Source organism: Asterias rubens, chromosome 21 (genome assembly GCF_902459465.1).
Source record: "Asterias rubens chromosome 21, eAstRub1.3, whole genome shotgun sequence".
NCBI lineage: Eukaryota > Metazoa > Echinodermata > Asteroidea > Forcipulatida > Asteriidae > Asterias > Asterias rubens.
In genome coordinates, this window is record NC_047082.1 from 1804634 (window position 1) to 1817385 (window position 12752).

General features: G+C 38.9%; 1 protein-coding gene across 1 annotated transcript in view; it reads left to right on the forward strand.

The window, feature by feature from the left end:
* Positions 1 to 2724: 2724 nt before the first annotated feature.
* The window catches only part of LOC117304356 (centrosome and spindle pole associated protein 1-like), a gene marked incomplete at its 3' end in the record, with an annotated part of 42390 nt that continues 32362 nt past the window's right edge, over positions 2725 to 12752 (forward strand). The window contains 17 exon segments of the mRNA XM_033788760.1: positions 2725 to 2796; positions 3751 to 3897; positions 5020 to 5104; positions 5287 to 5375; positions 5808 to 5891; positions 6643 to 6753; positions 7207 to 7538; positions 7675 to 7762; positions 8327 to 8382; positions 8716 to 8754; positions 9027 to 9108; positions 9524 to 9570; positions 9857 to 9957; positions 10170 to 10266; positions 10787 to 10844; positions 11061 to 11308; positions 11635 to 11744. Of these exon segments, the coding sequence (XP_033644651.1) occupies positions 3808 to 3897; positions 5020 to 5104; positions 5287 to 5375; positions 5808 to 5891; positions 6643 to 6753; positions 7207 to 7538; positions 7675 to 7762; positions 8327 to 8382; positions 8716 to 8754; positions 9027 to 9108; positions 9524 to 9570; positions 9857 to 9957; positions 10170 to 10266; positions 10787 to 10844; positions 11061 to 11308; positions 11635 to 11744 (1717 nt within the window).

Here is a 12752-nt window from a genome sequence, read left to right on the forward strand (position 1 = left end):
TACACAGCACGGTGCATCTTCCCAAAACGTCTTCCTTTACATTGGGGTATTGTCATGTATACGCACCGATGCGCTTTAAAGCTCAGCCAAATTTTAAATAACAAAACTGTTTTTTTGCAGTGTGGTTGTTGAAGACGGCAGTTTCATGGTCGTCCCACGTTAAAGGCCCTGTGCACCTTTGATAATTTTGTAAGACCAGTCTTCACACTTGGTGTATCCCAACAAAGGCATAAATTAATAACAAACCTGTGAAAATTTGAACTAAAATGGTCGTCGAATTTGCGAGTTAATATGGAAGAAAAAAACACCCTTCCTTGTCACAATGTGCTTTCAGATGCTTGAATTCGAGACCTCAAAATCAAATTCTGAGGTCTCGAAATCAAATTCAAATTTGTTGGTGATTAATAACTTCTTTCTCGAAAACGACGTTACTTCAGAGGGAGACGTTTCTTACAATGTTTTACGCTATCAACAGCTCTCCATTGATCGCTAAACATGTAAGTTTTATTGCTAACAATTATTTTGATCAATTACAAATAGTATCAGGCGCCTTTAAGAACAGCACTGCAATCTGAATTTGAATGACGTTGTTTTCAACTAATAGCCATAAAACCATTCTTGAACTCCCATTCCTTTAAGTTATACCATCGGGCTATTTATACGGCCAGTGAATGTGTTTGTTTTCATGCAGTGATTGACATTTCTTATGAGGATCCTCCAAGTTTGGACGGCACCCACTTTCGAGTGGACGCTTTAGTAAATGGAAGAGGACTAGAGCAGTGATATTCAACTATTGACGGGAACTATTCACTGAACTATTATACCCGCTCCATCGAAGGTGCAATGCGGGACTATCGGTTTAAGGATTTGGATACTATTTTTATGGTGTTCAACAGACGACATAATGTGCGTCGCGTCGCCTGTTCCATCGCCCGTCACGTCGCCCGCCGCTTCGTGACGTCGCGTCGCCTGTTGCCATCATCCTTGTCACCAATGTTTCAAGCTTAATATAAACTTTTTATTTTTCTTTCATGCAGCACAAGAACTGTACGAAGAGTTCTGCGTATATAGGTTAAATCTTCATCTAACCAATCAGTATGGGCGACGGCACGACACGACGGGTGACGGGACAGGCGACGCGACGGCATGACGCGACTTTTGACATCTTTAGAAAACCATGCCATCACGAAGCATTGGAATAAAACCCAAATGGCTCTAATCCCAGAACATAATTGGTGCAAACACTGGCTGCACTTCTCATATCATTGCAATCAGCGGTTAGCTTGAGGATTCGAACCCCGAACCCACCACAGTGTGATAGCAAGTCATGCAGTCTGAAAGGATTCTTGTAAATGGGGATGTATTTAAGCAACGTTGTTTGCACAGACTAATAAGAGGAGTGACTTTCCAGCGCTTTACACTCAGTCCAGGTATCTGCCCGGAGACATCAGAGCAAACTGACCACTATTATCGGGTTTTAAAGGTACTGGACACCTTTGATAATTGTCAAAGACCAGTATTCTCACTTGGTATCCTATACATAATAATATGCATAAAATGACAACCCTGTGAACACTGTGTTGGCTAAATTGGTCATCGAAGTTGTAAGAAATTGATAAAAGAAGAACACCTTTTTTGAGAAAAATATCATGTGTACTATCAGATGGATGCGAAATGCTTCAGGCCTGAGGTCTTTATGCTAATCAGCCACCTCTTCAAGAATCACTACACCTCATCTCTGAGAGATTATTATTTCTTAGGAGTAAACACAAACCTTTTTAACAAGATTGCATTTTCACCAAGCGGAATTTCAACAGCAGCAACACATGAAATAGTCCAGGCGCTTTTTCTCCAGGCACTGTATTTATCATGGAGACGATCAACGGCACACTGGCTGAACCATTGCGATGATGCGACCAACTAGAGGCGTACTGCCGCCACAGAGGAATACACACCAATCTCTCTTATCGTGTACGTACACGGGGACTTATCGTATACGTACACGTACACGGGAACTTATTGTGTACGTACACGGGGACTTATTGTGTACGTACACGGGGACTTACGTACACAGTAACTTATCGTGTGTATACGATAATAATGAACAAAATATTATACAACACAAAAATATAACATCCGGAAGAATGACAGAAAAAAAGTTTTTTTTTAGGAGAGCAGAATATACTATTTCGGAGGCCAGGATTGCCAATATTACTGGGCCTCACGCGAAAGCCTGCCACACTGTGACCAAAATTTTAAGAGAAAAAGGGACAGTTTACAAAAATATTTAGACGATTTAGAAATGTGAAGTAAAAAGCTCAACACCGTAATCAAAACAATCTAAAACAGGATGTTCTTATATCTCGTTCTTGTAATCGACAGTTATTTGGAAATTGTACCTGCGCATTGTTTTGAAAATAAAACATAAGAAAACTTAATTAACTGTTGCAACTGCTTACCAACCACAATGACCTGTGGTATGAAAGCAAATAAACAGCTAATAGCATGATCTTTAAAATAAACCTTCAGAGAACAACTCTGCTAGGGTCGAAACGTCAGGCCATTCTGCCACTATTATCAATAATTATTAGTGTTACAAAACCAAAATGTATATAGAGGGCGCCCTGTCGAATGGCTCTGAGATTACTCTCAACCTCGTACTCAATTTGTCTTGCAGTCCATGTCCCTGGGAACGTAACAGCATTTTTGTGAAACATTTTCGCTCAATATCGAAGTAACATCAAAGTCGACTGAAGATGTTGAATTTAAACCTGGAAAAATATTACGAAATAGCCGGTAAGTGTACCATTCAAATATACTGGAGGAATGCATGGCCATCCAGGCATGCACTAATGTCTCTACTTTTTTAAATAATGTGTTTCAATATCTCAGTTTCACAATTTAAAATTTTGTTTACAGTTGTCAAGTTGCAATCCTTTTTTAGTAAACTGTGTTGACAATAATGTCGTCCGTGAAATTTCTGTGCGAGGGCTATGGTATCAATACCATGCCCAATATTCGGACAGAGCATATGCGCGCCTATGTCGGTTACCCTAGTAATAGTATTTTACTATTACCGTGGGGATATGACGTTATTTTATTATTATAAAAAATGTTCAGCAACCAATAAAATGTGTCATGTTAATTGCCGAGTAGGCCTATCACGTAGAACGTAGAAAGAAGTAGAACTTGAACTTTGAAGTAGGAATTATAATTTACAATTGAATTAGCCAAAGTATTATTTAGCATGATTAGGGGCCTAGTTGATATTTTTGAATAAGCTATCCGGTATCCTTACAACTTACATTTACAAGCAAGGCTACATAAATAACAGGAGCTAGCTAGCTAGATAGATAGGCTAATATATCATGTTTAAATCCGAGGAGCGATAGATACATTTTACCTTGTTATTTAACCGTGGTAACAGTGAACAATACATGATGATGAATTACAATGTTTAATAATCTCTAACCTAACCTGCTAACCCAAGAAGGGGGGCTAAGCAGCAGACTGATACTTTTACAAATCTTTTTAAGGCATTTTTTTTTTTTTTACCAATAATTTCCCTGGACACCCCTGCGCCCAATTTCGGAGAAAAATATTGAGAATATTGAGAACATTTTAGAATATTTATCCAGATCCAGTACCTACATTAAATTAAAATTTTAAAAACCTGATCAGGCATTTGGAAGTTATGTTGGTACCTAGTAATTATTTTAATTTCTTTTTGCATTTTTCTTGTTTTGAAAGGATTAATAATGATGAGATAAAAAAAACTGACCATCATCTACAAATTCAACTGTCACCATGGCTGAGGATATTGATAGGTTTATACAAGAGCAGAAGTCTAAACTTGCCCGGGAGCGCAATGACTTGCAGCAAGAGACCACGCGTAAGGTAGGATTTACGCTCAACTCTTGGTTGAGTTTGTTTGATTGACCATTCCTCTAACAAGGACTTTTCAAAAATTCTTCAGATAGTCGAGGGCAAAAGTTGAAGAGAGGGTAAAATAAGAAAATATCTGTTTTTATAAAAAAATTCTCTCCCTGACTATTTACGCTCTCCTCAAGACTGCTGGGACCTTTTTCAAACCTTGGCTTATGCTCTGTCTCTTGCCTGGGCCTTTGCACGCTCCATACGCAGTGGAAAAGCACCAAGTATGAACCGGCCTTCCGGCCTAGATAAATTTTTGGAGCAGCGTGTATTTTCCACGCGGTGGTTCGAACATCAGCAGACCAGGCATGAGCCGGAGCCCAATACGAGGTTTGAGAAAGGCCCCTGGACTCTTCCGTTCTGAGCATAAATTCACTGGCCCAACACTACATGTAAAACCCCTGGCACTAGGGCCTGCGGTCCAGTTTAAAATTTGAGCCGAGATGCTACTTATCAGGTTGCAAATGATGAATTTTCTGTAGCAACTGATACATTTTATGTAGGTTTTTGCTCTGCTACTCGCAGTCAATCGTTCACGAGATTCACATCTTAAAGACAATCTCAGATATTTGCGAAATCCAGCCCTAGATAATATTGAACATAAAAATTATTTGTAAATGTGTTGATTGTTTTGTTTTTCTTCATTTAATATTAAAGGTACTGGACACTATTGGTAATTACTCAACGTAAATGTTAGCATAAAAACCTACATGGTAACGAACATTGTAGAGCTGTTGATAGTACAAAATACTGTGAGAAACGGCTCCCTCTGAAGTAATGTAGTTTTTTTTAAAGAGGAAATTTATCACTCAAATACTGAAGCCATTTATTATGCATCTGAAAGCACTCAAATTAGTTCAATAATGATGTTTTTTCTTTCAGTATTCTCTTGCAGCTTCGATGACCAATTGAGTAAAAATGTTCACAGATTTGTTATTTCATGCACAAGTTGGGATACATCAAGTGAGAATACTGGTCTTTGACAATTACCAAAGGTGTCCATTGCCTTTAAAGCATAAAAGTAAAAACAAAGTAACCCTCATTAAAATGAATTTGCAAGAATGTCCGCTGATACGTTTTGTCCAGGTCCTGGAGGAGGCACCAAGCAACTACCCGCCTACCGGCAGGAACGGATTCAAAGAAAACATTCCACCAGCATCGACCGGAAAAGGTACAGAATTAACTGAATTTTTATTATTTTAAAATCATCTCTATTGTTTTTTTTTTTGTTTTTTTTTCTCAAATGTAAACTTTGTACAATGATTACTTTTTATTGTATCAAGTTGTAAACCACAACGGAAACCGAGTATGTAAATTTGTTTTATTTGTTTGGCCTTGTTACCATGGATAAAGGTAATGCTGTCCCATCTGGTGGCCATGACGACATCAAGGAAAAGCTTGCAAGGGAGAGACAAGAGGAGTATAAACAATTCATGGCCGAAGTGAGTCTTTATGAATTTTTTTATGGTTGGATTAAAAATACATAAAATGATAAAGACTTTGCAAAGTATAGGGAGAGGCAGACTGCATAATTGACCCTATGGGAATTATTTTTAGCTCAGCATTAGTGTTCTTCATATTATGCTCAAATTAGCAATTTTCATAATTTAATAAGCATTTGAGTGTGTTTGCAAATAAACGGCTGATGTGCCAAAAGCAAAAGATTTTGTTGACAATAATTTGTCAAGATAGAAGTGGCCCCTGCTTCCGTAAGCACCGATTCTTTACTAAAGCAAAACCATGAAATTGGACACTGGTATCTTTAGGCTTACGGGTTAGAAAGCATTCACATTGAAGGTTCCCTGGTTACAGTACAAGAAAGATAAAAAATACTTGTGGACAAAACTTACCTAGTCAACTTTTGAACTTTTCAGAAGGATTTGAGGTTTGCCCCTCGGAAGCCTGATGTTCCTGATAATGGAGGATCGCTGTCAATTCCCAGCAGAGATTCAGCTAAGGTAAGTTCTCAGTCAACTTCATCAACTCGGTAAAATCCTGTCTAGCCCTGTGTTCTTGTACTCATTTAAACCCTACTGACCACTGTGTTCTTGTACTCATTTAAACCCTGTTGAGCCCTGTGTTCTTGTACTCATTTAAACCCTGTTAAGCCCTGTGTTCTTGTACTCATTTAAACCCTGTTGAGCCCTGTGTTCTTGTACTCATTTAAACCCTACTGACCACTGTGTTCTTGTACTCATTTAAACCCTGTTGAGCCCTGTGTTCTTGTACTCATTTAAACCCTGTTGAGCCCTGTGTTCTTGTACTCATTTAAACCCTACTGACCACTGTGTTCTTGTACTCATTTAAACCCAGTGACTAAACTGTGTTCTTGTACTCACTTACGTTCTGTCAAGTCCTGTGCTCTTGGATCGGGATCGTTAGGTATTTCATTATTTTTCCCAGCTGCAAAACTGACAGAAAGTTAAAAAGACCTTCATATTAAATACTGGACCATTCCACACATCTAAAGGGGGGGGGGGGGTGTTCTGAAAGCCACCCCCCAAAAAAAAAAGATTTTGTAGAGAGGTCTCCCGGATTCCGAAAAAATATACTCCGCCCAGTAGCATGTGTAGTAAGACAGAATCTTAAAAGAACATAATCTACCAGCAAGTGGATTTTTACACATGGTGTTACCACAAACCAAGTATACATCAATTATATCTGTTTATCAACAATTGTTTCATTTTTATCCTTTTTTTTGTCAACCAGGATCGCGCACGTGCCGCACGCAATAAGGAGTACAATGACTTCCTGAAGAGTAAAGGAAATAGATTGTCGCAGAAACCACTAGTTGGGAACCAGGAGCTTTCACCAGACATTGTTAGTTGGTTTCTATACTTTACAAAAATAGTACTAGCAGTCTTGTGGTTTGCTTTTAGTTCATCTTGTAAAACTAGTTTAAGTTTTGTTTTTGAAAGGCATCTTTGTTTGAGAAAAGAATCTGCAAAAAAGGAAAATAATTAGTTATACATGTTCTTGAGTTTCTGATAAATTATTTTTTTGTCAGTGGGAATATAGATTTTTGTTAGGCACAAATAGTTTCTGTAAAGAAGATCACAAATCATTGTGCAGTCCTGGAATTACACATAGGCCAAGACTTCTGTTGCCCTGGTCAACTTGGCCTTGGTGTCTCTTCAAAAGTTTTCTTCAAAAGATTTGTCAATGAAAGTGCCCTTCGCTAAATGAAAATGGCCTTGCCCTCTCAAAGATGAAATTTCCCGGTGTGATTGTAGTTAGAATTGTGTCAACAAGTATTTTGTTAATTTTTATCAGCAGACCAAGAAACCGTCTTACAACCCAATCACAGGCAAGGATAACCAAAACCCAAGTCAGATTCCCCAAAATGGGTACCCTCCTTACAATTCTAGACAGCCAGATGAGCCCCGGGACCGAGGGCTGGAGCGAGAGCAAGTCCGAGAGCGGGATCGAGGGCTGGATCGAGGGGGTGTGGACCGAAGGAGAGAGGCGGCGTCCCAAACCCCACGCCCCATACTAAAAGAATATGACGATAGACCCCCACCAGGTCCACGGAGAGGGTGGGGAACACCCCAGCCAGAATATGATGAGCTGCTGAGGCGTAAGAGAGAGGAAGAGGCTAGGTACAGGTATGTATTGAGATAAGTCGTTGGTGTTTGAAGGGAGAGTGGGTACAGTTATGTATTGAGTGGGTACCAACTAAGATAAGCCATTGGTGTTTGGAGTGAGACTAATTGATTTGACTTCTTCCTCTCTTCTGTGCAGACGCTATGATGAAGATTACGACTATTACCAACCTCGTGGAGGAATCCGACCATCCTATAGTGACTCTCACCTCAACAGATATCCTGAGGTACAAACAATAACCATGTAAAAAAGATGAGGGTGTTAAATAATAATAATAAATCAAAACAGTTATAATAATAATCAACATTTGTTTTGCGCCATGTCTATCAGAAAGATTCCTGGTATAGACAAAGGAATTCTGCTAATGACAAGACTGAACTTTGGTAGCACAAGAGCAATTTTTCAAATGATGTCTAACGATTCCCAAGAAAATTATGTGAATATTCAAATGTGAATGGATTCTTATCTTAAATTGCCTTGAACTGGTTGCCTTTAAATTGCCTCTTTTGACATGGCCCCTATGTATACAGAGTACCCAGAAGCCTTTTCCATAGCTAGGTTTGTTCGGGTTCTGGCTCGGGTTAGTAATTAATGTTGGAGCTGTGAGCTATTTACACAGTACTTCTACATCAAACATAGACGGAGCCTAAGACAGGGTATTTGAAAAAGCCCAATGGCTCAGTTTCACAAAGCACCCTTTGTTCTGTGACATCACACTTTGCTTGGCAAGTAAGATGTGGGCCAATTTCACAAAGAGTTAAGACTGACCATAATTGTTTTGTTTTGATAGGATGGCAGATATTCCAGAGCAAGGCAAGAATACTACGGCCAAGAATATGACAGAAGGCAAGTTGAAATGTGTTGGTTAAATTATTGCACATCCACTTAACTCCATAAATGACTGTGTGCATTTTACATTGATGTTTCATTCACTTAATGACAACAATGTTGCTACGATATTATAAAGATATTTATAAAATCTTACCAAGATTTTTCTCACTGCTCTGCCAAGCATAAATTAGTGCTTAATCATTTTTCCGCTAAGCAAAAGTCAGAGGGGGACCAGTCTCAAAAAAGTAAACATTACAGGGTAGATCATCCTTCAAAACTTAATTAGTTTCAATGAGATTCTCTTGGGAGTTATACCCATTTATGATTTTTTTATTGCTCTATCCTCAGGAGAGTCCGATTCAGCGACCAGCCAGGTGCAAATGGAAGGTAAGATTTACATCAAGATAAACAGCATCAGTAAAGTTTCACATCAATACTCCCTGTGTTGTTTATACCAAACAACTGTATTTAGTGCGATTAGGTTTTATACTAGGAAAGTGCATTTATGTCTCTTAATGCATCTTGTCTTGTCTTATCCATACTTAACAAACGACTGCCACTATAACTGGGCTATAAACATCAATGTTTATCTAAAGGATGTGTTAAGTACATTTTTGTGAAAATTGGTAACAGTGACTACATTTTGTTCCCGTAAACAGGGCGTATCCGCCAGCGGAAAACCCACGCTACGACAGACCACCAGATGGAAGAGAGTTTGCCAATGACCCTGGATATGACTGGGTATGTTCTCCATTACATACTGACAAAATAGGAGACCGCCAACATAGGGCTAGGTAGCTCAGTTGGTAGAGTGCCGGCACGTTAATCCAGAGGTTGTTGGTTCAAGTCCCACTCTAGTCAATATATCTTTGTTCCTTCTAAAACATTTACAATTCCCCCCCCCCCAACAAAGATGTTGACAAAACAAGGAGGCCACCAACATAGGACTAGCTAGTTCAGTTTGTAGAGTACTTTAATCCGGAGGTTCGTTGGTTCAAATCCCACTCTATTTAATATGTCTTAGTTCAACCTCAAGTCATTTAAAATTTACCCATTGGATCTCCCTTAGAAGATTGTGTCAATCAGAATTTTCAGTTCTAGCCTCACAAAACGTAACTTGGTATACTTATTCCCTTATTTTTTTATGTGTTTGTAGGGTATAAGCCGTGGCGGACGAAGTCGTACCTTACCGGAGATGGAAAGGTAATATAAACATCAGGAAAACCACTAAATTCTACTTGGCTTTTGAATTTAAAGGACCTTTTTTCCAATCTTTAGCTCTGAATTTGGCTGCAACTTTGCCTTTCTCCTAACGACAATCAGAGCATACTGATCAAAACGTTGAGTTGTCAACCACCTGTTCTTTTTAGAATTACTCAGAAGAAATTTTCACATAGTGCTCCCCCAAACCTCACCTAAAACCTTACCTTAATAAATACAACTGGTCTTGGGAGTTCATCAATCAAATTTGTGCTGTTTATATCTACAGACAAAAGCCACCTGTGAATCGAGGCTATGATGCAGTGGATACCAAACAACCAAGAGCTAAATCAGCTACGCTACCCACAGAGGAAGTGGGTATAGCCATTGGTAAGCATGTCCCTCGCTCTATCCTGTAGTTTTGACGGCGTCAGGGCATTATGAATCAAATAGGATGTTATGGCCGAGCAGTTTAGAGTATAGAATTCAAGTTCTGGTGGTTAGGTCATCAAAGTGTGGGTTTCTTCCTAAGCGCCAAGATTAGCAGTCTCGGTGAATAAAAAACACTCAATAAATCAGCTTCTTATTGTTTCTAATTGAAGGTAACCGTGATACAGCAAGTGCTACTAGGAGGAAAAAAGAGCAGTATCGCAAGGAGCTCGAACAACAGATGAAAGAAGCACAGGATGCCAAAAAAAGGTAGAAAATATATTCGCAGCAAAGCGAAAATTCCCGGGGGGGGGGGGGGGGGGGGACCCAATGAAAAATGTGTACATTGAAATGGCATCTTGGCTGGTAAACTGTATCTGCTAAGCAAACAGTTTTTCAAGCTGTGTGGTTGAGGCTTAAGAGTACAGGTTGACATTTTTATTATTTGCAAACTGAGTTTTTGTTGACTTTGGTGATAAAGTGTTCCTGTATACCCATTGTTGATGCATTAAAATTGACCCTATTTTAGTACATGAGAGTGCTTTCAATGGCTAAGTTCCATGCATCACAATTACAGTTTCATCAAAAGTAATAATATGCATGTAGTAATAATAATATTAACAATGGAAAAACCAATGCTTTGTTTTGCATCACATGAAGTTGGTCCACACACACACTCTCACGGTAAAAAATAGTGCGAATTGTGAAGGTTTTTGCAATGGCCTGAAGTTTTTCACTTAATGTAAGTTTGATGTCTAACTTATTGCACTGTTTTGTTACCTACCTACAGGGAGAAACGAGACGAATTACGTATCAATGCCAGCGGAGCATCAGATCCTGCTAAAAGGGTAGGAGAATCTCTACAAAGTTTGAAATTAATTATTCTGTAAATAAATGACTATTGGCTCCTTTTACCAGTATCATTGCCGTCATTGTGGGAGTCAATTCATAAACATGTAAATGCCGCATCGCTCTACAACACTCTATGAAATCTTCCTGAAAATGAAGTTAGATTGTAAACAATGTTCCTTTTTTGAACCTCATAATTTTTCTCTTGCTTTTAGTCTGAAGGCTTCGGTACACAACGTGGGTCTTCACGGACACCAGTACCCAACCAACAACAACCCACTCAACCACAACCCACTCAACCACCTCAAGGGTACCAACCATCGTTCATCAACCAACCTTACCCCAATGCCCAAGTGGGTGGGGTGCCACCTCCTCAGGTACCCAATCTGGGTTTGGAGGATGCACTAGCTAAGTCACGTCTAGGTGGCGTTGGTTTTCGAGAGGGGAATTCTATGATTGAGAGGTAAGTCTTCTATCTCTTTTACTGAAACTAAACCCAAACCCAGATGTCATTTAATTTTTTCCGGTTGTGAAGCCAATACAAGGTCTTCCAGAAAAGTGGCCTTACTCACTTTACTAGCTTAGTTTAAATTTAGATAGGGGAGGAAACCCCCAGATAATTATTCAAGGGAAATCCACACAGTCAGGAAGGTACTGAAAACCCAATCCACATATTGCCCTAGAGATGGAAGGCAAGGATCTACCATATCGGGGCTTTTCAGCATTCATAAACACTAAATTGTAATACCCCTAAGTGTTGACGAACATGTTTTATTTGTCTCTATACAGACCTTTCAGTATCAATAACTACAGTAGCGCCCTTGCACCACCGGGAGGAGTCAACTCTACAGATCCATACATTTACTATGGCATGAGAAACCCACTAGACCCGGACCCAGGTAAGTCAATCACTGTCTCCGTCTACCATTACGTTGTCATTTCACTTTTTCTCCTATTCGAACCAGTGTTATCAGAATGAGGCTTGGAGGAAACTTGTAGTCTGGTTACTGTATACAGACTGAAAAGGGCTAGTTTGGTTTGGTAGTTACTGTTGATGATCAGCAACAGTGGGCCAATTTACTTGCCGGTGCTGCATACTCCAAAGGAGTTGAGATGGTTTCAGGAATGCTTAAGGCCCAATGAAGAGGAATGTTAATAGTGTATGGCACTTTAAGATTATTACAAAGTTTTAAAGAGCCCTGTAAATGCATATTATTGTTGTTATTCTTCAAATACAGCAAATCTAACATTTTTTTTACAGGAAATAATAAATGATAAAGCAGGATGTAAGTAATAAAGGTTATTATCCGGGCATTATTTTTTCCCAGATGGAGTGAAAACATCTCGGACTTGGATTGATTCAATGTCCAGGTCCCTCAGTAGAGCTGGTGGTGAATATTCAAATTCCACAAATAACATATTTTCTTGCACTTTGTTTGACAAAAATAACGATTTGACACTTTTTTTGGTAGATAATTTGGTGTGAAGATATTGGAGGTCTCGCCCACTTGTTTTCGAATTTCTAAATCAATTCATCACAATAATATAATGTTCATTTGTTTGTTTGTTTGATTTGTGTATTTGATTATGTGACATGTAGACATAGCATGTTTTAGTAAGATTCATGATTCATTTTAACACAGGTGTGATGATTACATGACAAATGTTAACACATTGAATTTCTTGAGACAAGACTAGGTTGTGAGTTGACTTATAAATCCACATTGTATATGATGAAGTCTTGATGAAAGACTAGCACTTTTTTAGTACTAATCTGAGTGCCATAAACACTACTACTTTGTTTCCAAACTTTGTTGTAACTTACCATTTGATCGAAATCTCTTTGTATTTAGGCTCAGTATTTGGCACAGATGGAGATACATTTGCTGGTAAAGTTTCAATGTTAT